This window comes from Erythrolamprus reginae, chromosome 3 (assembly GCF_031021105.1).
Source record: "Erythrolamprus reginae isolate rEryReg1 chromosome 3, rEryReg1.hap1, whole genome shotgun sequence".
Lineage (NCBI taxonomy): Eukaryota > Metazoa > Chordata > Lepidosauria > Squamata > Dipsadidae > Erythrolamprus > Erythrolamprus reginae.
Window position 1 is genome coordinate 78,185,914 of NC_091952.1, and position 25,400 is coordinate 78,211,313.

At 42.7% G+C, this 25,400-nt stretch overlaps 1 protein-coding gene across 5 annotated transcripts in view; it reads right to left on the reverse strand.

The window, feature by feature from the left end:
• Positions 1-211: 211 nt before the first annotated feature.
• The window catches only part of SSBP3 (single stranded DNA binding protein 3), a 286,231-nt gene continuing 261,042 nt past the window's right edge, over positions 212-25,400 (reverse strand). For 2 of the 5 annotated variants that reach the window (XM_070745952.1, XM_070745950.1), the window contains 9 exons: positions 19,023-19,087; positions 18,822-18,870; positions 18,482-18,517; positions 14,858-14,912; positions 12,474-12,544; positions 10,431-10,509; positions 6,898-6,926; positions 5,831-5,932; positions 212-2,796 (listed from right to left, as the gene is read on the reverse strand). In XM_070745952.1, the coding sequence (XP_070602053.1) occupies positions 2,767-2,796; positions 5,831-5,932; positions 6,898-6,926; positions 10,431-10,509; positions 12,474-12,544; positions 14,858-14,912; positions 18,482-18,517; positions 18,822-18,870; positions 19,023-19,087 (516 nt within the window). In that variant the 3' untranslated portion in view covers positions 212-2,766. Of the gene's footprint in view, positions 2,797-5,830; positions 5,933-6,897; positions 6,927-10,430; positions 10,510-12,473; positions 12,545-14,857; positions 14,913-18,481; positions 18,518-18,821; positions 18,871-19,022; positions 19,112-25,400 lie in introns of all 5 variants that reach the window. The other 3 variants (XM_070745949.1, XM_070745951.1, XR_011558585.1) reach the window with 2 other exon arrangements.

The window sequence follows — 25,400 nt, forward strand, 5'->3', positions numbered from 1 at the left end:
CGGTGTTGAGAAGGCATCTTACTTGATTTTGAGGCTGTCTAAAAGGAATGTGAAAGTGGGCTCTAAATTTAGATGCTTGTCATAATGTTTGCGATAGGTACGAAGCGCATCTTCAGAATGTGTTGCCTTACAAAGACAACATAAGCAGAACGAGGCGACTTTCCACTGCAGGTTTTCTGTATCCAGGAGAGAAAAATGAACAGCAAGGACATGAAATCAAATGTTTATATTTATTACAGCAGGGGGGGGAAAGAGAAAAGATCTCGATTTATCTTTTAAAAACCATCCCAGACCAACGAAGACATTTAATTTAGCCATCACTTTAATACAATGAAACCTGCCAAGTTATCTCTTTAAAAAAAGTGTTGCATTAAGAATGGGACAAATCTTCATCTGAAGGTTTATTATTAGTTTTCTTTAAATATAATCCTGACTGTAACTGTGAGAATCTGTTTGCCCACCCCATCCCCGTCATCTTTTCTACAGAAAAAAAAGTTAATCAAAATGCCTAAGAAAAGGGCAAGCATTTCTTTTCTTAAAAAAATTATTGTCTTCTTAAAAATTACACGGTTTCAAGTACTTTTTTTGACAGAGTAAAAACAAGCCAATGTTTTCCAAAATAAAACCAAACCAAAAAAGGAAACAAAAGAAAACAAAAACCCAAACAAAACCATAAGTAAAAAAAAAAACATTTCATTAAGGGGTGCAGAAAAAAGACATCCCTTTAATAAAACATTATCAACAAATATCGTACACAAACTACAATGTATAATAATTACTTTTCCTTTCCCTCGCTTAACTTTAGAACCAGACTACAAGGTAAGAAAAAACACTGAAACAAGATACAATGTTCTCAAGAATCCGCACAAAGGTAGGTAAATCCAGGGTAAGATAATATTTTACATAATATGAAATACATAGATCAGAAGTGAAGGGGTTTTTTTTCCTTTTATATAAAACAAAGACCAGCTACAAGGGGGTGTAATGTACAGAGATCTCAAGACTTGCGAGTTTCACTATACATGATATGCTTTTCTGTAGTCGCCCCTACCAGGAAAAGGTAAGATTTATTTTATTTACGGTATTTTTTAAATTCTGCTTTTAATTACAGAGTGAGGAGGAGGGGGAGGAGGGAGAGAGAGCCTACAGAATAGCAAGTATACAATTGAACAACAATAATTACTTAAAAATATCTCCATCCAGTTCCAGAGCATATACAGTGAAACCCTAGTAAGATCACATCGCTTCATAAGAACAGTGTTTCCCAACTTTGGCGACTTGGAGATATCTGGACTTCAACTCCCAGAATTCCCCAGCCAGCAAATGCAGGAAGTTGAAGTCCAGATATCTCCAAGTTGCCAAGGTTGGGAAACACTGCATTATAAAACCCCGAAACGAAAAAAAAAAAAAACCCAAAGCGGTTGTTAAGAAGTTTTTTCTCACCAGTTTTTGAGTCAAGTTTTTAATGCCTTTTCATTTTATTTCTGACACCATCCCAACAGGAAAAAACAAACAAACCCAAGTACAGATAGTTGACTTACAACCATTTAACAATGCTTTGATGTTATGATGGCCTTGGAAAAAGTGACTTACGATCCATCCTCAAAGCTATGACCCCGCATACCACCCCACGGCCATGTGATCACAATTCGGGCACTTGGCGACTGGCTCACGGTTTACGATGGCGGTAGAGTCTTGCGGTCACATGATCTCGATGTTCTACCTTCCCAAGCTTCTACTAAGCAAAGTCAAGGGGGGGGGGGGAGGAAAGAGGGGGAACCAGATTTGCTTAACTTCCAAATTCGCTTAATAGCCATGGAAAAAATGGCCATAAAAACCAACCATGTAATGACTTGTCACATTGCTAAGCAATCAATTCCAATTCTGGCTGTAAGAGTAGGACTACCTGTACCCCAACCCTCAATACCCCAACTCCACCTCCACCTCCCAGAAATTCTGACGTTTTTCCAAATTCTGCAAAAGGACAATTCGTAGCAGTGCTTCGGGCGGGGTAGGGGGAGGGAGGACAAGCGAGGGAGGGGACTAAAAGAGTGCATGCCACAGTCACAGATATACCCAAGATCACAATTAAACTTTGGGAGGATGTGATCCTACAAGGGAGCCAGCTGCATTTACCAACTGAGGCAGGGGGAAATCTTTTTTTTTTTCTTTCACTCTGATCTTCTTGTTGAAGGAAGTGTTGTGCTGCAAGACACCAACCTAAAAAGGGGAAGGGGGGGAGTAGGGGGGGATGAAGGTCTCCCGAACAAAACCCACCAATTTATTTAAAAAAACCAAACCTGTCCAGTTTTCTTATTTTAAAATGGCTACAGAGACAACATGAGATTTCATACCTAGACTATTTTTCTTGCGTAGCACAGCACAAACATACAAGAAGTTTAAAAGAATAATCAAGCAAAGGAGGCTGGAATTGGGTGCTAGAGGCTTCCGTTTTGTTTCCAAAAAAATGAACAACGACAAAAAAAAAGTGTCATATACATATAATAAATCCTTCTGCAGAAGAAGGACCTTGTCATGTCTTGAAATATTTTAAAGATTTGTCCTTCATTGTTTTATGGAATAAAAAGTTCAGCCTTTTTATTGCATGAAACTAAAAATTAGGGCTGGATCTCCGGCTCTGAATGTCTCCCTGCCAAACGCGTCTAAGCTTCTTCTCGTCTTGCATAAATTCTTGAGATCCTCCAAAGGGCAGCCGACTTTTTCTTTATCCTGGAGAAGAGGTTGTGGGGCGAAGGAAGAGGGAAATCACACACTCATTGTCATGCTGGGAGAATACTGGGTGAGCGAAGGGAAGGGCGAGGGGGGAAAAAAGAAAGAAAAAGTCACAAGGTAAGAATGAGGCCAAAATCAGAACAAATTGCTAACTTAGGTCTCACAGAGTTGGCCTTCTCCGGGTCCCGTCGACTAAACAATGTCATTTGGCGGGGCCCAGGGGAAGAGCCTTCTCTGTGGCGGCCCCGACCCTCTGGAACCAGCTCTCCCCTGAGATTAGAACTGCCCCCACCCTCCTGGCCTTTCGTAAGCTCCTTAAAACCCACCTCTGCCGTCAGGCATGGGGGAACTGAGATAACTTCCCCATGCCTATACTGTTTATGTATGGTATGTTGTGTGTATGTTTTCTTAAATTATGGGTTTTTAGTTTTAATTATTAGATTTGTATTGTACATTGTTTTTTCTATTACTGTTGTGAGCTGCCCCAAGTCTATGGAGAGGGGGGCCATACAAATTTAATAAATAAAATAAATAAATAATGTGCTAGGCCAGTGATGGTGAACCTATGGCACGGGTGCCCCAGGTGGCACGCCGAGCCACATCTGATGGCACATAAGTTGTTGCTCTAACTCAACTCCAATGTGCATGTGTGTGCCATCCAGCTGATTTTTGGCTCGCACAGAGGCTCTGGAAGGGCGTTTTTGGCTTCCAGAGAGCCTCCGGGAGGAATGGGGGGGTATTTTTACCCTCCCCCGGCTCCAGGGAAGCCTTTGGAGCCTGGGGTGGATGAAACATGACCCTACTGGGCCCACCAGAAGTTGGGAAACATGCCATTTCCAGCCTCCCGAGGGTCTCCGGTATGCAGCGGAAGCTGTTTTTACCCTACACAGGAATTGAATTATGGGTATAAGCACTCACACATGCGTGATAGCACGCATACACGCTCTTTCGGCACCCGAGGGGAAAAAGGTTCACCATCATTGCACTAGGCTAACAAATGGGGAAAGAGACATGGGCTTGTTAAAACAACAACTCTTCTTCACTGATTCAAGAAACCACAGACGGAAAACATGAAATAAATCCAATTGCCACTCTTTTATCTCCTGTTAGTCAACAATGGTTGGTGATAGCTTGGTGGTTAGATGGGAACTCGAGTGTTGGTGCTTTTACTATTTCCATCGTCGTGTGCATGCAATGATAACAGACCCTCATGTTAGAATGAATGTACTACTACAAAGCTTTAATCTTACACGATTTTGCATGAAACTAGTGACACTAATAATGAAGATGTTGCTTTTTCTTAAGTAACGTTTGCTCCAGCATTCTCTTCTCGCAGCCTTATTATGTTTCATATTAGCTTCATTTGGCAGAACCAGCCACTTAAATTAAGTATCTCTACTGCCTAGGGATGTTTTCCAAGGTCCATCCATTCAAGAAGATGCTTTCCTACTTAGAATCTAATACCCTCATTGAAAATTTGATTCTAAGCTCCTGGTGGTAAGACCTATCATTGATTTATGTTACATTATTATTATTATTATTATTATTATTATTATTATTATTATTATTAAAGTGTATGATTAATAACACAATGGCAATGATTTTTCTACACTGAAAGGGCTTCTGCGGTCAATATAAACTCTAGCCAGAAGTTTGCAAGTGGTTAGAGTGCAGTACTGCAAGCTACGTCTGTTGATCAGCGGCTGCCAGCAGATCGAATCTCAGTAGGCTCAAGGTTGACTCAGCCTTCCATCCTTCCAAGGTCGGTAAAAATGAGGATCCAGATTGTTGGGGGCAATATGCTGACTCTCTGTAAAAACCGCCTAGGGAAGGTTGTAAAGTACTGTGAAGCGGTATATAAGTTTAAATAGCTAGTGCTATTCTCTGTAAACCGCTTAGAGAGGGCTGTAAAGCACCGTGAAGCAGTATATATATATACTGCTCAAAAAAATAAATAAAGGGAACACTTAAAAAACAGAATATAACTCCAAGTAAATCAAACTTCTGTGAAATCAAACTGTCCACTTAGGAAGCAACACTGATTGACAGTCAATTTCATTTTGTTGTCAGCCCATTCAACTTTGTACAGAACGAAGTATTCAATGGGGATATTTCATTCATTCAGATCTAGGATCTGTTCTTTGAGAATCCCCTTTATTTATTTATTTTGAGCAGTGTACTATTGCTAATGCTAAGTTGTCAGGCAACAAGTTTCTCTTATGGACGTACAGTACACATGTTTGCTGTAAATTCAAACTGAGAGAGACAAGCAAATTTCTTTTGTGTTTGCTCTCTGGTTCTGGCATTGTTTCAAAGGCACTATATTTCCTTATTTCTTTCATTCATTCATTCATTCATTCATTCATTCATTCATTCATTCATTCATTCATTCATTCATTCATTCATTCGATTTGTATGCCGCCCCTCTCCGTAGACTCGGGGCGGCTCACAGCAATAATGAACAATATATAACAAATCTAATAATTTAAGAGAAACATTAAAAACCCCATTATTAAAAGCAAACATACACACAAACATACCATACATAAATTGTATAGGCCCGGGAGAGATATCTCAATTCCCCCATGCCTGGCGGCAGAGGTGGCTTTAAGGAGTTTACGAAAGGCGAGGAGGGTGGGGGCAGTTCTAATCTCTGGGGGGAGCTGGTTCCAGAGGGTCGGGGCCGCCACAGAGAAGGCTCTTCCCCTAGGTCCCGCCAAACGGCATTGTTTAGTTGACAGGACCCGGAGAAGGCCAACTCTGTGGGACCTAATCGGTCGCTGGGATTTTAAATAACTTAGGGTCTCCATTGACTCCCTTTGGAACCATTTATCTTCCTCTTATTTAGAAGGTAGGCTACATCCATATATCATACTGATAATCTTACTCTGGATTTTTTGCCAGTTCTATCAGCCCCCCCCCCCCACATCATCCTTCCTCGATTTTTGTTTTCTTCATCTGCTGATCCAGGATCCACCCTTATATCATCAGCCATCATATTCCACGTACTTATGAAACAGAGGCTCTTGAAAAGCTCTGAGATTGAAACTCAATGCGTTTAAAGGGCCAGTGTGTGTGTGTAGGAAGAACAACTCACGTTGTCATTTTGGAAGGAATGGAGGAAGTTGCCTCCCAGTTCACCATCATCTCGTGGAGTGCCCGGAGGATTGCTAATGCCACTTATGTTGTTTGGAGAATTCTACAATTAAAAAAAGAAGAGTGGGGGTGGGGGAGGAAGGGGAAACACACAGACCACACATATAGACACTGAAAGTGAGACCGTGGTTTTTCAGCAACCTGTACATAAACAACTATAGGAAAATATACTGCTCAAAAAAATAAAAGGGACACTCAAATAACACATCCTAGATCTGAATGAATGAAATATTCTCACTGAATATTCCATTTGCACAACTATTCCATTTGCACAACAGCATGTGGAAATTGACTGTCAATATGTGTTGCTTCCTAAGTGGACAGTTTGATTTCATAGAAGTTTGATTTACTTGAAGCTATATTCTGTTTTTTAAGTGTTCCCTTTATTTTTTTTTGAGCAGTGTACATTGTTCTTGGAGGAGCAAAAGATAGCTAAACTTGAAAGAAAGGGGACAGGAAGAAAGTGTTACCTTTCTAATGCTGCGACCCCTTAATACAGTTCCTCATGTTGTGGTGACCCCCAACCATAAGTCTAGTGCCAACTCTCCCAACAGAGCTTTAGGCTAATTGGCAGGAAAGTCAGAGAGACACCCCCACTGTAAACGCCTGATTGGTTGGATTGTAAAAATATGTTCCAAGGCGCCAGAATAGAAGCTTTAGTTCCTAATACCATGGGAAATTTGTCTTTTCCCGTGGTCTTAGGTGACCCTAGTGAAACGTTCGTTCGACCCCCAAAGGGGTCCTGACCCCCAGGTTGAGAACGACTGATTTACAGCATAGGAGTCTTATAAACAAGGGGATTATAAATTGAATAAATTAAATTACATTAATTCATCTGCTAAGTCAACAGGGAAAGTCTGCTAACTTCTGGCAAACTAACAAACATAGACTGCAGGATGAAAGCTTCCTCCCTTCTTTTACCCCATAGCACCTTGTAATCCTAAATTTGACATTCAATACAAAAAAGGGTAAGAACCCCCCCAGGTATGTAGCAACATGCTGACTTACTTTTGGAAGTCCATCAATGTCTCCTGACCCTTTAGGAAAAGAAGATTGAGATGGTGGGGTGGAGAGGAAGATTAAAAAGAGGCGGTTAGTACAAAGGACTTGGTTTCCGCCTTCTAAACCAACATTTATTTATTTATTTATTTATTCATTCATTCATTCATTCATTCATTCATTCATTCATTCATTCATTCATTCATTATTAATTGAATTTGTATGCCGCCCCTCTCCGAAGACTCGGAGTGGCACACAACACATCAGAAACAATATAACAAATACACCTAAAAATCCAATTAATATGGCTAAAAAGACTTTAAAAGCTCTAATATGATTTAAAAACATTCATCACCATTTGCTCAACAAAACATACTAATGCACTTGTCGTTCAGGGGGCTAGGATCTAATGGCCCAAGCCTGGCAGCCTAAATAAGTCTTTAAGCTTTTATGGAAGGTGAGGAGGGTGGGGGGCCGTGCGAATCTCTGGGGGGGAGCTGATTCCAGAGGGCCGGGGCCCCCACAGAGAAGGCTCTTCCCCTAAGCCCCGCCATTGAACCATGTAGATCCTGAACCTATAATGCAGAAAACGAGAGGCTGCTGCGAAAGGTAGGGCTGGACCTTCTGGGAAGCAGCTGGCAGTACATTAGTGAGTTGCAGGTCACAGCTGGGCTAATGCAAACCTCTTAACATTTGCCTCCAGAAAGGGACCTGCTGGGGGGATGCCTCAGCTGCCATTCCTTTGCACGGGAAACTCCCCGGAGCAGAGCCCAGCTCACCTTCCTGCACAGCACTAGAGTAATGGCCTAATCGAGTGGCTACGGCCTCGGCTCCCTCCCGTGAGCTTTCTGACACTGATCAAGATGGAGTACAGCACCTCTACTTCAGCAAGATGTATAAGGCAAGCATGGGAGGTTAATGGGTCTTTCTGCTGCTTTAATTAAAACACACACACCACAGATAGGTTCACGCTGCTTCTTCTCTGTTACCTATCAACAGGAGTGCAGCCAGCCTCTGAGTAGCGGGTCGTGTTTTCTGGCTAATTTTCAACACTACGAGGGTTTACGAATGGCAAAGACATTGGGATTGCTGATTTATCAACAGAGAACTGGTCACTTATGGAAACCTAGGAGGAACTTCCCCCAGAAAAATAAGGAACGGGAAAATCAAAGCCATCCATTTATGAATGAGAAGGTCCTATAGGTTCTGAAGACAAAGAGCATCAGTTGCAGAAAAGTGCAAAGGTGCTACCAATGTAATGCAGGCTACTTCAGCTAACTGCTAGCTGTAGTTCAGCAGTTCAAATCTCACCACCAGCTTAAGGTTGATTCAGCCTTCCATCCTTTCGAGATGGGCAAAATGAGGACCCAGATTGTTGGGGTCAATATGCTGATTCTGTAAACCGCTTAGAGAGTGCTGTAAAAGCACTATGAAGCGGTATATAAGTCTAAATGCTATTGCCATAATGCTAGTCGCACAGCACTTTTATTCCTGTCCTAGTATTGAGCCTTTAAACGTTTCCCACTGTGAGTGATGCCATAAGAGACCAAGAGGTAGCATGGAAAAATAAAATGGCAGTGGTCTGTTGCCCATGTTACTGGGTTAGGCTGGGGGTGGGTGGGAGAGAGTATGTTGGCATAGGGAATTATGGAAGGAAGCAGCAAGAAAGATACTAAATCAGCGATCCCCAATCTTTACGACTTGGTGGCCCAGAGGGGCAGTGAGAGGGGAACTGCCCACGTAAGTGGTGGGCTGGCCAGCACACTAATGTGTGGGAGGGCCCACCTCTCTCTCAAGTTGAACTCTCTCTCTCTGTGTGTGCTGGTTTGTTCTTCCTGCACGTTGAGCTGAGGAGCCTGCCAGCCATTCACATGGCCCAGTTCTAAACAGCCCATGGTCCAGTAGTGGGCCACAGCCTAGGGCAGTGATGGAGAACCAATGGCATGGGTGCAGTTGCCTAGCTCAGCTCCAACGTGCATGTGTGTGCCAGCCAGATGATTTTTGGCTGCCAGAGGGCATTTTTGGCTTCCAAAGAGTCTCCAGGGGGAGAAGGCTTTGGAACTTGGGGAAGGAGAAACATGAGCCCACTGGCCCCACCAGAAGTTGGGAAACAGGCAATTTCCAGCCTCCAGAGCATGGGTCCTCAAACTTGGCAACTTTAAGACTTCTGGACTTCAACTCCCAAAATTCTCCAGCCAGCATTGCCAAGTTTGAAGACCTCTGCTCCAGGGGACCTCCTGGGGTGGGGGAAGCATTTTTCATTGAATTATGGGTGTGGGCACTCATGTCTGTGCAATAGCGCACGCACATGCTTTTTCGGCACCCAAGGAAAAAAAGGTTCGCCATCACTGGCCTAGGGGTTTTTGTGACTCCTGTACTAGATTAAAGGCTGTTTCCTGGAGAGGGCTTACTGGTACCTAAAACCTAATTCTCCCCTCTGCAGCCTCTACGCCTGGGATCGGAGTTCTGGTGGCGAAAATGGAAACGTGCATGTGTGGGATTTCACCTCTGCACATGCGCAGGAGAAATCTCATGTGGGGGCACGCTTGTACACAAGATTTTACCGTATTTCGGCATTTTTTTTGCTTCTGTGCATGCGCAGAAAATAGGTGAGATCTCCCGCATGACCTCAAGTTGGCCACCTTTAAGCCACCCCAATCACATGATCATCAAGCCACTCCCACCTGGACATGGCTGGCAAGCCACACCCACAAAATAAACCACGCCCACAGTGTGGTAGTAACAATTTTTGTAGCCCTTCACTGCTTGTACCATATATAAATTGAGCTACTCATTGGATGTGGCTTACCCAATCAGAACTGACTTATTATTATCATTATCATTATCATTATCATTATTATTATTATTTAGATTTGTATGCCGCCCCTCTCCGTAGACTCGGCTCACAGCTTACGATGAAACAATTCATGACAAATCTAATAATTTAAAAAACATTTTAAAAAACCCATTATTAAACCAGACATACACACAGACATACCATACATAAATTGTATAGGCCCGGGGGAGAGGGGGAGGAATGCCTCAATTCCCCCATGCCTGACGGCAGAGGTGACTTTTAAGGAGTTTATGGAAGGCAAGGAGGGTGGGGGCAGTTCTAATCTCCGAGGGGAGCTGGTTCCAGAAGGTCGGGGCCGCCACAGAGAAGGCTCTTCCCCTGGGACCCGCCAGACGAGATTGCTTAGTCGATGGGACCCGGAGAAGGCCGACTCTGTGGGATCTAATCGGTCGCTGGGATTCGTGCGGCAGAAGGCAGTGCCGGAAATATTCTGGTCCGATGCCATGAAGGGCTTTATAGGTCATAACCAACACTTTGAATTGTGACCGGAAATTGATCAGCAACCAATGCAGACTGCGGAGTGTTGGTGTAACATGGGCATACCTTGGGAAGCCCATGATTGCTCTCGCAGCTGCATTATATTAAAAGACAGAATCCTGTGTGACTTTGCCCGTGTGATACTTTTTCCACATCTGTGGAAATCATCATTTTTTCATACCTTTGTGACATTTTTTGTTCAGCTTACCTAATGAGCCATTCATGTGATGGGGTTCCATCCCACCCATGCCTCCCATGGGACCATCTGATCCAGGCCCCATTGGGAACTGAGGAGGGGAAAAGAAAGCATGCGTTATGATGGATCGTTTGTATTGTAAAATGCCACCCAACCGATTCCCTTATGTATTAACAGCTATAACATTCAGAAGGTTAATGTGCTCTGCAAACTAATTATTTTTGGAAGTCTGTTACTAGAAAAACAAAATCCGATAGCTTCAAAAGAGAGAACAGCTAGTTGTATCAAATTCCCACCCGTTAAGATGTGGTAAAACATCCTTATTTTTAATACACTGCTCAAAAACAATAAAGGAACCCTTAAACAACACAATATAACTCCAGGTAAATCAAACTTCTGTGAAATCAAACTGTCCACTTAGGAAGCAACACAGATTGACAATCAATTTCATTTTGTTGTCAGCCCATTCAACTTTGTACAGAACAAAGTGTTCTATAAAAATAGAGTGGTACCTCTACCTAAGAACATCTATACTTAAGAACTTTTTTAGATAAGAACCGGGTGTTCAAGATTTTTTTGCCTCAAAAAAATTCTGGATCCGAATCAGGACATGGATGGAAGAAATACTGGGCTACAAAATTGAGATAAAACCGGAAATGTATTTGTTAGGCATAATTAGAGGCAAACACAGCAAAGAAAATTACTACTTAATAAATCACTTACTTACTGCTGCAAGATTGGCATATGCACAAGTTTGGAAACAAGATAAGACTCCAAACAAAGAAACGGTGATTAAAAAAATATTAGACTGCGCCAAATTTAGTAAATTAACATATGAGATTCAAAACCAACAAAATAAGGACTATTACAAAGTGTGGGGAAAAATATACAACTGGGTGGAAGTTAAGAAAAAGATATAGTAAATAGAATTGTAAAAAATAAGTCTTGTAAATATATAAATCGTAAATGTTCAATGTTGTATTGTATGTTGTCTAAATGTTTTGTAAGTCAAACAAAATAAAATAAAAATGAATTTCAAAAAAAAATTAAATAAAGACTAAAATCCATTATTAAAACTCAACCAGTGTATGTTTATCGGAAAGTTTTAAAAATAATAAAATCGTTGCCAAACATGGAGCTTTCTCCTAAACAACCACTTACAAATTGGCAATAAAATAAAAGCAAGAATTTTTTGCCTCTTCTTAAGAACCATTTTCTACTTAAGAACCTGAGCCCGGAAAAATTTCCCAGGAAATTTGAGAGTTGCATGAAGGCCCGGCCAGTTTTGTGACATTTTTTTAAAAGTCTTAAAGTTTTGGATTTTTTTGATTCCCCTGACCTCACCTTCTTCCTTTGGCAGCGACTGTCCTCCTCCTCTTCTTCCTCCTCCTCCTCCCACCCAAATTCAGAGCTTTTATTTCTTTCCTAATGGGTTTGCATGCATTACACTGATTCCTATGGGAAAAATTGCTTCTACTTACAAACTTTTCTACTTAGAACCTGGTCACAGAACAAATTCAATTTTTAAGTAGAGGTACCACTGTATTTCATTCATTCAGATCTAGGATGTGTTATTTGAGTGTTCCCTTTATTTTTTTGAGCAGTATATATTGGATCTTATTCTAGCTATACCAGACAGCTACCTAAGCTTTGAAAGAAAGACGAAATTATCACTGCCTTGAATGGAGAATATAGCAGTGTGATGTATTTTCTAAAGCAAATGATGAAGAGGGAAGCTTCAGAACAACCCCTGCTAATTAGTTGCAACTAAATGTGCAAGATGGAGTAAGGTTCAAGCTGTGTTTTCTTTAAAAACAGCCCACTCTCAGCAATGCATATGTGACGGTCTTGACCAGAGCCACATGAATGCTACAATTTTAATAAGCATAAAAAATTAACAAAGTCCCGAACAGTTAATCACTTCTTAATGGTTTGTTTTATTTCTGTTTTGGAATAAATGGCTGAAATCAATTAAACTGCTTTACCCTCAACTGATGAAGTTAATTATGATTTGTTATGGTATCTGATATGTAAATTATTAGAAAGCAGACTTACATTCGACCGACTGCCTCCAGGCGGTACAGGATTAATCATTGTGTAGATGTTGTCACTTGAATTTGTCGAATCTATAGAACAGTGAAATCCACTAAGTCAGGGTGATTAATTCATTTCTTAATTAAAACAAACTCATGCCACTTGAACTCATTCTTTCAAGCTTTATCACCTAAAATTCCCTCTAAGTACCACCATTTTCTGGCTAATTTGTATTTAATGAAGATTCACAAAGTTTTTAATCGCAGAAATTCAACTGTGAAAAGAAGTCTCTGCTACTAACCAAGGATCTTGAAGCCTTTTTGCTACGAGAGATGAAGAAAGATAATTTTTCTGCCACACGCCACTTAGCGCCTCAAAATTAGCCAGTGCAATTATCTCACTACACCATAATATTTTTTTCTTCTTTTTGAAAGAAGAGTAATATTTGTCATTCCACATATTATTTTCTCCAATAAAGCAAGAGTCTAGATTTCTTTTTCTTTTTTTTAGCGCTGGTAGCGGGAGGAAAGACACAGGCAAGTTGCAGAACGCAAACCCAGAGATTTATAAGCAGGCCACAGTAACAGAATTAAAAAAAAGAGGGAAGATTTGTGGCTGAATTAACATATGGATTGTTTTATTATGATCCAGTAAGAAATGTAGGTCAGAGTCCTCATAAAAATGCAGGAGGAAAGCAGTGATAATACTGAAGTGTAGCTCCACCTCTGCAGATGTTGGGCACCCTGGTTATATGCAACAGGGCCACTATCTTCTAGTATCCTTTTTTATCTTTTTCTTCTTCCAATTGATGCTCAAGGTGTGAGCCAAATCAAACTTCGGCCTTGTCAAAATATTCACTTCTGGGAGTGTATTCTGGGACCTGAAGCCCACAAGTCATAAAAGGCAGGGGCAGGGTCCTCTTGCCATCCTAACATACAAATCTAATAAATAGATAGATAGATAGATAGATAGATAGATAGATAGATAGATAGATAGATAGATAGATAGATAAATAACGGTACACTGGGTGTGCATCGCAATGTTTAACGCTCGCACACATCCTATAGCACAATTTTGCTTCCACGCATGCGCAGAGGGACAATTCTTTCTCCTGTGCATGCTCAGAGGGACAATTATTTTTCCTGTGCATGCTCAGAGGGACAATTCTTTCTCCTGCACATGCTCAGAGAGCCAAAAAATTGCCGAAAATAAGACAAAAAAGATGGTATCACGCACGAACGGAGAAAGACGGCAGTAGAGCCATCGCACCCAAATTATGCAACTAGTGGGCCACTACCGGAGCGGCGCACCAGACCGCACAGGTAAGAGCCCACCCCTGATAAAAGCGCCATAATTGTCCACTTCTGCTGTAAGGGAACCAAGAGCTAGGAGGGGGGTTTATGCAGCCTTCTGGGAAGACATGTGGAGAAGCAGAGCACTCAACTTAGGGGACACCACTGTACAAAGTGGCATTCTGAAACTGCTGCGCATCCTTTGCAGTGTAAAGCTGGATATGTGTTCCTGGCTACTCCTCTGAGGAATTCCTTGGCCCCAGTACTGGGAAAGCCCACAAAAGTTGGAACATTACAGCCTTAAGCACACTGGATTTAGGGAGTTTAATAGGGTTTTATTTTACATTTCCCTCTTAATTCCCTTGGAGTCTGTAGAGGATGATCTAAGTTAGATTCTATAATTCACCCAGACATGTTTCACAGTGGATAAAACCCCCCCACGAAATAAGCCTGTTCTAGAAAGTCAACATTTATTTAAAAATATTGATCAAGGACAAGCAGTGCCACACTTAACCTGCTTGCCAGGAACTTGATGAGGATCGCAAACTAACTTCAGGTGAATCCAGAAAGGCTGGGCCCTAGGTGAATGCTCCCCATCTCCATTGTCTAATTCCTACAGTGGGGCTTCCCAGTGCTTTAAGTTTAACAGAACCTAAGTGATCAGTGCTGGGAAGGGAGGGAGGGAAGGAGGGAAGAGGGATGAATGGTGGAACCGTTTTCATTTGATTATTGTCTGCAGCTGTTCCAAAGCAAATAGGGCACCAGCCGCAGGCAAATGTTATTTATTTATTTATTTATTTATTGATTGATTGATTGATTGATTGGATTTGTATGCCGCCCCTCTCCGGAGACTCGGGGCAGCTAACAGCGACAATAAAACAGTGTACAATAGTAATTTGGTATTAGAAATGATTAAAAATCTATTAATATAAAAACCAAACATACATACATACATACCATGCATAGAATTGTACCGGCCTAGGGGGAAAGAGGATCTCAATTCCCCCATGCCTAGTTGTTATGTTGTCATTTCCCACCAAGGCCAACAATGAAAGAAACTCTTTCTCTCCCAAGCCGCCTTTCCCATTCTCTCCCCCCACCATCCCTTCTTACCTGCAGGGCTAGGCATGATGGGTGTTCCAGGAGGACCTCCGCCACCAGGGGGCCCCTGTTGACAAGATTAAATACGCATCAGGCACCACTGCGATACCATAGCCTGCGATAGGTCAGCCAGATCTTGCTGCTGTCAGCAACAATGTCTCACCTTGGTATTCAGCCAAGCATTAATCTCCTGCTAAAACCTTCGATGCACCCTTGTAGCCAAAGTGCAATTTCTTTGTTTAAGCCTCAGGAAAAAATGGAAGGTTTTGCAGAGAGAGAGTAAGGTGCTTCTATGCAAGATGCACACGCTAGGTCTGTCTGCCAGGGAAGGAACAGAAGAAGGAGGACCATCCCTTTCTGTAACCTTCACTCATGCAGAAGTTTCAACAATATGGGGGTAGCTTGGAGCACTGTTAACTTGCTATGCCAATGTGGTCTGGTTCCAGTCCAATTAAGAATGTAGCCGCTAAAAATTCTGAGATTTTAATTGTTATTAATTAAAACCGGAGCATCACGAGCACTACATCATTCACAATGCTGGGGGTTAGAACGGTATTTATTTCCATACTTTAAGGCTGTATTTCTCAACCTTGGTGATTTTAAGACACGTGGACTTCGACTCCCAGAATTACCTGCTCAATGAGGCTGGCTAAGGAATTATGGAAGTTGAAGTCCGTGTGTCTTAAAGCCACCAAGGTTAAAGAGATACTGCTTTAGGAGGATGTTGGCTGAAGAAATGACTTCTTATGCTAATCAACACCCTCTCTTTCAGCTTTATGCTTTATGCACTATGTTGTCTGGAACAAGAAATGTTTTCCCCAACAATATCTATGATTTTCATATTATACAGATGGGGACGCTGCCCTTTGGCAGGATAAACAATGCAACAAGATGAACAGTTACAGCCATAATCTAGGTTGCATACTTGTGAATTCAGGTATCCCTAGAGCAGTGGTAGTGAACCTTTTTTTCTTGGATGCCAAAAGAGAGTGCATGCATGCCGTTGCACATGCATGAGTGCCCCCACCCATAATTCAATGCTTGGGGAGGGTGAAAACAGCTTCCTCCGCCCCTGGAGGCCCTCTGGAAGCTGGAAACTGCCTGTTTCCCAACTTCTGGTGGCCTAATAGGCTCGTGTTTTGCCTTCCCCAGGCTCCCTGGAGCCGGGAGAGGGTAAAAATGTCCTCACCCTCTGTAGTCTCTCTGGAAGCAAAAACCGCCCTCCCGGAGCCTCTGTGCAAGCCAAAAATCAGCTGGCCAGCACACATATGAAAGTTGGAGTTGAGCTAGGGCAACGGTTCATGTGCCACCAGATATGGTCTGCCCTAGAGTATAGTCAACAAATGTACTGCTACTTCATGGCATTCGGCTTGGTTACTTGTGAAACTTCCTCCGCCCAAATTTGTTGTGGCTTTCCCCACCAGATCTGAGAGAATGGACATGCTCTCAATAAAATTGGTGTCATCTGGCAGCCTTGGAACCATGACTCCGCTGTTATAGTGCTTGTCTTATGGGACAGCATCTCCACAGGGATAACAAAGGTTCTGGCCCTGTTGGCTTTCCAGAAGATTGCAAGGTCCTGGTTCTGGGATGTTAATGGACCTCAATTTTTTCAATACTGTCCTGACTTGGATGTTTCTAATTGATCTGGATTTGTAAGGGATAACCAGGCTGGGCCTGATGGTGGGGTCAAATGTATCAGTTTGGAGTCTCTATACCAGTGATGGTGAATCTATGGTGCGTGTGCCACAGGTGGCATGCGGAGCCATATCTGCTGGCATGAGAGCTGTTGCCCTAATTCAGCTCCAACGTGCATTTATTTATTTATTAGATTTGTATGCTGCCCCTCTCTGTAGACTCGGGGCGGCTCACAACATACAATAGAACAATTCACAACAAATCTAATAAATTTAAAAAACATTAAAAAACCCATTATTAAACCAGACATACACACAGACATACCATACATAAATTGTATAGGCCTGGGGGATGGGGGGAATACCTCAATTCCCCCATGCCTGACAGCAGAGGTGAGTTTTAAGGAGTTTACGGAAGGCAAGGAGGCTGGGGGCAGTTCTAATCTCCGGGGGAGCTGGTTCCAGAGAGTCGGGGCCGCCACAGAGAAGGCTCTTCCCCTGGGCCCCGCCAACCGACATTGTTTAGTCGACGGGACCCAGAGAAGGCCAACTCTGTGGGACCTAATCAATTGCTGGGATTCGTGCAGCAGAAGGCGGTCCCGGAGATATTCTGGTCCGATACCATGAAGGGCTCTATAGGTCATAACCAACATTTTGAATTGTGACTGGAAATTGATTGCTGGCCAGCTGATTTTAGCTCCCACAGAGACTCTGGGAGGGCATTTTTGACTTGCAGAGCCTCTGGGGAGAAGGGATGTTTATACCCTCCCTGGCTCCAGGTAAGCCTTTGGAGCTTCGGGAAGGTGAAACACGCGCCTACCGGGCCCATCAGAAGTTGAGAAACAGGCCATTTCTGGCCTTCAGAGGGCCTTCAGGGGGTGGGGTGGGGGAGCTGTTTTCACCCTCCCCAGGCATTGAATTATGGGTGTGGGCACTCACGCATGAGTGATAGCATGCGCACATGCTCTTTCGGCACCCGAGAAAAAAAAGGTTCGCCATCACTGCTCTATACTCTGATAAGAAACCTGCATTCAGCCTCCCTTGAAATCTATTGACTCTTATCTGGAGCCAATTTGCCTTGACCCTTAGTGTTCTGCCGGGCTCTCTGGTAGAAGCCTCCCGAAAATTCACGGGTACAAATTTCAGACACACACACGTTTGAAAATTCAAAACAATGCCCTTTATCACAAAATTCAAAAGAAACAAAGCACCCTTTTTGCATTGCAAAGAGCACTCTTCCCCAAAACAACCTTGTAGGCTGTACAAGTCTCTTAATCAGTCCTTAAGTACTTAGCTAGTAGCTGTGAAGAAACGTCACAGCCCTTCTTCTCACGAAGTGAAACACACACACACGTTACTCTGCTTTGGTGTCAAAGGCGTGAAAAATCCACAAACAAAGTTCAGAAACAGCGAGGCACAACCCTGAAGAACTGTGATCAGATAATCTTCCACAACGGCCAAACTAGCACGCTGCTATTTATAGCAGCAGCTCTAATTACTGGAGCCCCACCCAAACACAGGTGGCCTCTCTTATCTCCTGTAATATTTCCTCAATTGGTCTCTTCGATGCATAAGTCTGCGCCTGCGTGGGTCTAACACTTCGTCATCCGAATCGACCAAAGATAATGGCGATTGGCTTCCTGGGCTGTGTGCCAAACCCCCCTCTTCCAAGTCACCCCCACCTTCTTCTTCGTCCGAGGAAACTGCACTTCCTGACTCTGCCGGCAACAAAACAGGCCTAGGACATGTTGACGTTTCCCCTGCCTCCACCTCCACATTCCCTGGGGCAGGAGCTGGGCCAGAGCCAACCACAACACTTAGTAGATCAGATTTGTGTGTATACCTATACACACAAGCATGAAATAAACTGGTGGTACATTTGAAGTCTATCCTGGTTCCGGACTTCTTGCGTGATAACGGCCCTGTGCTCACTGATTAGATGGGCACCCATGCAGATTTTGTTTAACCGCTAAATTAAAAAAAAAGAAAAAGAGCTTACCACATATGTACCAGGTGATGAAGAAGAATATGGAATCTGTGAACAAACCAAAACGCAAACATTACCTTTCCGAGAGGGAGCTTTTAACAATGGAAGGATTCAGAAGTCTATTAAAAAAATATTTATTGCTTTTAAACATGCTTATTGGAGAGGGCAGCTGCCCAGAAGGAAACGGAGGATATCCCGTGTCTCCTGCCGCAGATGATACCCCACTGGGAAGAGAGAGCAAGGGATGCAACACAGATGAAAAGGGAGATGCAGGAAGAAGGAATAAACTAAATTCCAAGGTCCAAGTGATAAAGGCACTCCACAGGGGAAAAGCAAAAAGAAAACCACTTACTGAGTTAGCGCTGTTGGGATTGGGCCATGGTCTACCAGCTCCTGGACCCCTGGAGTTCAAGAAAAGAAACAAGCTTTTAGTGTGCACACAGGCGCACGTTTACTCAAGCCTAAGCCGAGAGTAAAACAGCGCTCGTTTTCCGCACCAAATGAAAGGTACAAAAACAGTCAAAAGCCAGGAGAGGCATGAGAAACGCCTTACATGTTAATCCCAGGCATGCCGGGCCCTAGAGAGTTGGGTGGAGGTCTCATTCCGCCGCCATAGTTCTGCAATGATAACCAAGGATCAGTCTACCATAACGAGAAGGGAAACCGGAGAAGAAAAGAGAAAGGAAAAAAAACAAACAAAAACGAGAGGGTTAGTTTGTGAAAATGAACTTTAATTAAAAAAAAAAGATGATGACAATGAACATACAGGTCAACTTAGCAACTTGCTCTCTGGCTGGAAAAAGTCCCTCTTTTTGGGGGGGTTTTTTTGGTGTAAAAAATAATATCTTAAAAGCCTCAAAGTTTTTCATCTCTTTGTAGAAATTATAATACTAGAAACGCCCATTGGGCAAAAGCTTCTGGCACTGCCCAAGGTATATATCAACAAGGGAGTAACCTCACCTGGAAAATATGTTAAGATCTAAGAACGTAATTCAAACCAAAAACAAACAGGACAAATGCAGTTTGTTCCTTGCACATGATTCCAAACAAGTAGGAGATGTAAAATAATTAAATTACTTGCTTGGGGTGGGGTGACAGTTGCGGAGAGACTGATGTGAGGAAGCAGAACATGAGAGAGAGGGGAGTGAGAGACAGACAAAGAGAAAGAGAGAGAGAGAGAGAGATTAATTCTGCTTTAGGAAATACAGAATAATGAGCAAGCAATGGTTTTGCCCAAGAGGAGATGTTGACAGCACCAGAGTGTGTAGCAGGTTTGCGAAGAGCATTCCTTCCTCCCAAAAGTCTGTCTTCAACAACAGTAACAAAGAGCAACGCTGATCGAGTAGCATTCGCTGCATACCTTTTATTTTATTTCTTAAAACAATCACAATCACAAAAGACATCAAGGACTTTTCTGGCCAAAGAAATAACATGATGGGTCTGTTAATGTGATTACCTAAAACCCTTTAAAATCAGAGCACTTAAATCTTAAAATGTTAGAGTGGCCCTAGTTAGATTCCCTCCTACATATCCAAACGTCTGCTAAGCCCCAATCTTCCCGATATTTATTTATTTATTTATTAGATTTGTATGCTGCCCCTCTCCGCAGACTCGGGGCGGCTAACAACAGTAAAAAGACAACGTAAACAAATCTAATATTAAAAAAAATCTAAAAACCTCAATTTAAGGGATCAGTCATACATACAGTCATACCATACATAAATTTTATAAGCCTGGGGAAGGGAATATTTCAATTCCTCCATGCCTGACGACAGAGGTGGGTTTTTAAGAGCTTATGAAAGGCAAGGAAGGTGGGGGCAACTCTGATATCTGGGGGAGTTGGTTCCATAGGGTCGGGCTGCCACAGAGAAGGCTCTTTCCCTGGGTCCCGTCAAACAACATTGTTTAATCGATATCAATCTTCAGAAAAAGTCGAGACAAGTTAGGCATAACAATTTGCTTTAAAAATGGGTCTAAAGAAGGAAAGGGAGCAAAATCCATCGTGTTATTGGTAACATGCAGGGCTACTGTTTTAGGAAGCAGCAACGAATAGGGACTTGTGGTTGAAGTATATAAAATATGAGGCCAGCCCACAGCCTCCTTGGCTGAGTCCTTGCGATCTTAGCCATGACAATGTTCTCTACGCAGAAATTACGAATGCTACTGAATAAGCCAGCTCTGATTGCATGATCCCTGCAGGGGTGGGCAGCAGGCAGGACAGGGTGGACGCAGTCCCACTAGTAGAAATGAAGCTGCATGCACAGCTCCAGCTGACCGGCGGCAGTAACTTCCTGGATTACAGGTCTCGGCTCAGCTCTCCTTTTCCCCCCCTGCTGATGCTGCTGTGTGCTCCTCGCCTTTTTCCTCTTTCCTCCTTCCTGGCCTCAGACGAGCTTCCCTTTCTCCTGCCTGGCTCCCCTCCAGCGTCACGCGACCACCTCCCAAGGCCCGGAGAGCCATGCCGCACCGAAGCAGTCCGGGCTGCGGTCTTTTTCCCCTAGCGAAGCCCTTGCTCTACCCACAGCTGAGATGAAAAGGCCTCGTGCGGCAATAACAGTTCACTTGAACAATGATGATCATTCAAGCCACTCCCACTTGGTCACATGGCTGGCAAGCCACTCCTATCCAGTCACATGAACATCAAGCCACACCCACAAAATAAGCCACACCCACAGTGTGGTAGTAAAAATTTTGGCTGCCCATTACTGGATCCCTGTACTGAAAGACCTGAACAGATTGCTGTTTATCAAATGTGCTATTTTCCCCTTCACGTTGTCCAAACCAAATGAAGCCACAACCACAGCTATGCTTTATAATTAGGAGTTGAAACACAATCTATATTCCTGGGAGGCAAACGGGCTGCTTGACTGAAATATTAAGTGAAAAAAATTCCCCCTCTAACAGTCCATTACAGCCTCTACTTTTGATAGTACCTTTTCCCTTAACATTCTCTTTTATTGGCTGGAACATTACTCACAAAGTGGAACAATTGCAACCAGGAAGAAAAGGATTGGCTCCGAGTTTCTCACTCATGGCCAGTATCGGATTGCTACTGGTATGGATGAGGACACCATACTGGTAGTAAAACTCGAGCTGTGCGTGCAGCTTTGGTTCTCTGGTGTGCACGTCCCAGCGGGATTTTGCTTCTGAGCATGCACAGAAGCAAAAAAAATAGCTGAAATCTCATGTGTATGCACATCCCCTTGCAAGATTTTGCTTCCTGTGCATCTGCAGAACCAAAATTTTATTTATTTATTCATTCATTCATTCATTTATTCATTCATTAACTTATTCATTCATTTATTCATTCATTCATTCATTCATTCATTCATTCATTCATTCATTTGGTTTTTATGCCGCCCTTCTCCTTAGACTCAGGGGGCTTACAACATGTTAGCAATAGCACTTTTTAACAGAGCCGGCATATTGCCCCCACAATCTGGGTCCTCATTTTACCCACCTCGGAAGGATGGAAGGCTGAGTCAACCTTGAGCCGGTGATGAGATTTGAACCGTTGACCTACAGATCTACACTCAGCTTCAGTGGCATGCAGTACAGCACTCTACCTGCTGCACCACCCCGGCTCTCTTGCTGGGACGCACGCACGCACATGCCAGAAACCCAAAGCTGTGTGCACAGCGCACCAGTAGCAGCAACCCCTGCCTGCTCATGGCCCATACCCAGAAAAAGCACATTAGCAGTAGAAACATTCACACAAGGCTTCGTAAAGATACGGCGCAATCAGGCTTGCCGCTTACAATGGCTAAGTGACATGCCTACCACTCCAAAAGTATGAAAGAATGCTACAGCTAATATGCCAGTTTTATCCTGATGAGAAGCACCTGCTTTGCTTGAGATATGCCGTGAATCCAGAACCTGCCTTTGTTTGGCTGGTGCAATTAAAATAAATGCAAAACTTTTGTGATGGTATATGAGGAACTACTGAGAGCTTGGAGGTCACCAAGAGTTCCAGACCATTAAGCCAGACAAAAGAGCACCTGGAATCTAGACTTGTTTAGAAATGCAACCCTCTTTTTCTCTTTCCTGATAGGTTCCTCCCATTCTTTACTGGGTATCAGTACTGTTCATACACTTTTCTTCATGTGATACACTTCCCAAAATAGATAAACGTGCGGCTTTCCCAGCCAGAACTGATGCAGAAGATTTACATAGGGCACATATGCTAATTATTTCATCCCAATCACTACAGAAACAAGGCTGAGAAGATTTCGGCGCTCCAAAAAACTCATCAAAATTTATCTGTCGCCTTCTCCAAATCTGTCTCTGCTTATGACTATCTAGTTATCTAGTCTTGCCCTAACAATAATTGGCCTGAGTGAGTGCTCTCTTATACTTGCATATTTTTGTTTATTCTAGTAGAAATACAGGGCGAGAGTGCAGGACTGATTGAATCAAGAAGAGCAATACGGTAAGGAAAGTTTTGCAATGCTCAGTACTTTTGCTGCTGCAGCAAATATGAGGAATAACATAGGATATTAGTTGATGCGTGCAATTTGCAGCAAGAAACCAAAATGTATCCTTGCACATTTTCCTTCTAAGATGCTATCCAATACTTTACAAGATTACAATATCAAATTTGCTGGAATAGATTAAGAAAAATGATTTTCCAAAGGCTATTAGCCCACTTTCCTTAGCAAATGGATACTCTTTCATATGCTCATTTTCTGGTCCGCATTCTGCATTGGATGCTTACAGCTCCTGCTTAGGGTAACACAATCATGCCACTTTTTTTTCTATTTCCAAGCTGTTCTCACTGTAATTCATTGCGATAATTGTTCCAATGGAGCTTAGTTTTGCTAGTTTTGCGCAACCACAGTTTGAAAAATTCAAGGGAGGCAGCAAACCATGAGGCAAACAAGAGAACTATTATAAGAGGCAAGGAAAGGGTGTAACAAAGCTGCAGTATTATATTGTGATCCCTCAGTCTGTATCTGATTTTTCGATATCGACTGAATCACATACAGCGATAAGCTTTGGTGATTCAGTAAGATATAAGTTGGTGAGTTTTGAAAACATGCTTTATATAAGAAAGGTGGGAAACGTCATCGTCATCGTCATCGTCATCATCACTTCCACCACCACCACATCCTCATCTCAGGCCCTTGGGAAGGATTCACTAGGTCAGAGGTAGGCAAAGTTGGCTCTTCTATGACATGTGGACTTCAACTCCCAGAATCCCTGAGTTAGCATGATTGGCACAGGAATTCTGGGAGTTGAAGTCCACAAGTCATAGCATAACCAACTTTGCCTACCCCTGCACTAGGTGGACAACAATGCCAAATCTAAATATATGGCTGACTGTACAAACAAATATAATAATATTAAGCCATTACCTATAATTTACAAATCGTAATGAGTAAGATCTTTAACACACTAAGCAAACATATAGCCAGCCAAGAATATTGGTGCAATATTGAATCTAGACGCTATTGAAAGCAGAAAAATTGGGATTTCCATCTGAAGGTGACAATATTTACTGTACAACGCTTCATTAAGAGTGATGTCATCTTCCACTTTTAACTCCATTTCTTGCATCCCCTCCCATCCCTTATACACAAAATTCAAAATAATGTAACAGAAGCAATATGCATTTCGGTTGCTGGCGCTAATGTGTCCTCCATCTAGAAGGCTCCTTAATTGTTCCTCTGCAATGACACTGATGGGCAACCTATGTAAGCATGTTTGGAACTCGGACCTCTTGTCTCCAATCTATACAGTGAAGATGATTTTAGCATGCCTTTGTCCCGGGCTGCAAATTCAGGAGAACATAAATATGGCTCTACAAATTCTTGTGATCCTTTAACTCAGTGATTTTCAACCTTTTTTGAGACATGGCACATTTTTTACATTTACAAAACCCTGAGGCACATTGAGGGGGGGGGGGGCGCGGAGCGGCTAAAAAAGTTTGGACAAAACTTTTTTCTCTCTCTTCCTCCCTTTCGCTCTATTTCTCTCTCCCTCCCTCTTTCTCTCCCTTCTTCTTTTTTCTCTCTCTCCATCTCTCTTTCTTTCTCTCTTCCTTCCTTCCTCTCTTTTTTGCTCTCTTTCTCCCTCCCTCCCTCCCTCTATGTCTTTCTCTCTCCCACATTCCCTCCCTCTCTTTCTCTCTTTCTCTCTCTTTCTTTCTCTCTCTCTTTCTCTCTCTCTTGTTTTCTTTTTCTCTCTCTTGCTTTCTTTCTCTCTCTCTTGCTTTCTTTCTTTCTCTCTTGTTTTCTTTCTCTCTCTCTTCTTTTCTTTCTCTGAGCTTCGCAGCACACCTGACCATGTCTCACGGCACACTAGTGTGCCGCGGCACACTGGTTGAAAAACACTGCTTTAACTGAATGCTACCAAAGGATATCATCATGACCGGTTTTCTCAAATGATTAGATGCATACCACAGTGAGGAATAACGGTTTATAACTTCAGCCAAAAACAAAACAAAACAAAACCTGCCTGGAAATGTAATGTGACAAGGAAAGGCCAATGTTTCAGCTTGGCAGAGGAAGAAGCTAAAAGAACAAGAAGATGGCAGGACAGAGCCCCCAGAAGCAGGTAGCAAGCTTATGAAAGAAGTGGTTTGTGTCAATCTCATAAGACAAATTAACAGGCTACTCACTTACTTGGAATAGCCAAGCAAAAAGTAGACTCCACGAGAGAAGGGCACTTTAACATCTCTTTACCAAATGACTTTAACCTCTGAAAGTCTGTCTCATGGATTTGAAAACTGTCGGCCTGGTTTATCCGTAAGACCAGAGGTAGGCAAAGTTGCCTCTTCTATGACATGTGGACTTCAACTCCCAGAATTCCTGAGCTAACATGATTGGATAAGGAATTCTGGGAGTTGAAGTCCACAAGTCATAGATGAGCCAATTTTACCTACCCCTGCCTAAGACAATCTTGAGGGCAGAAATAAAACACACTGCAAAAT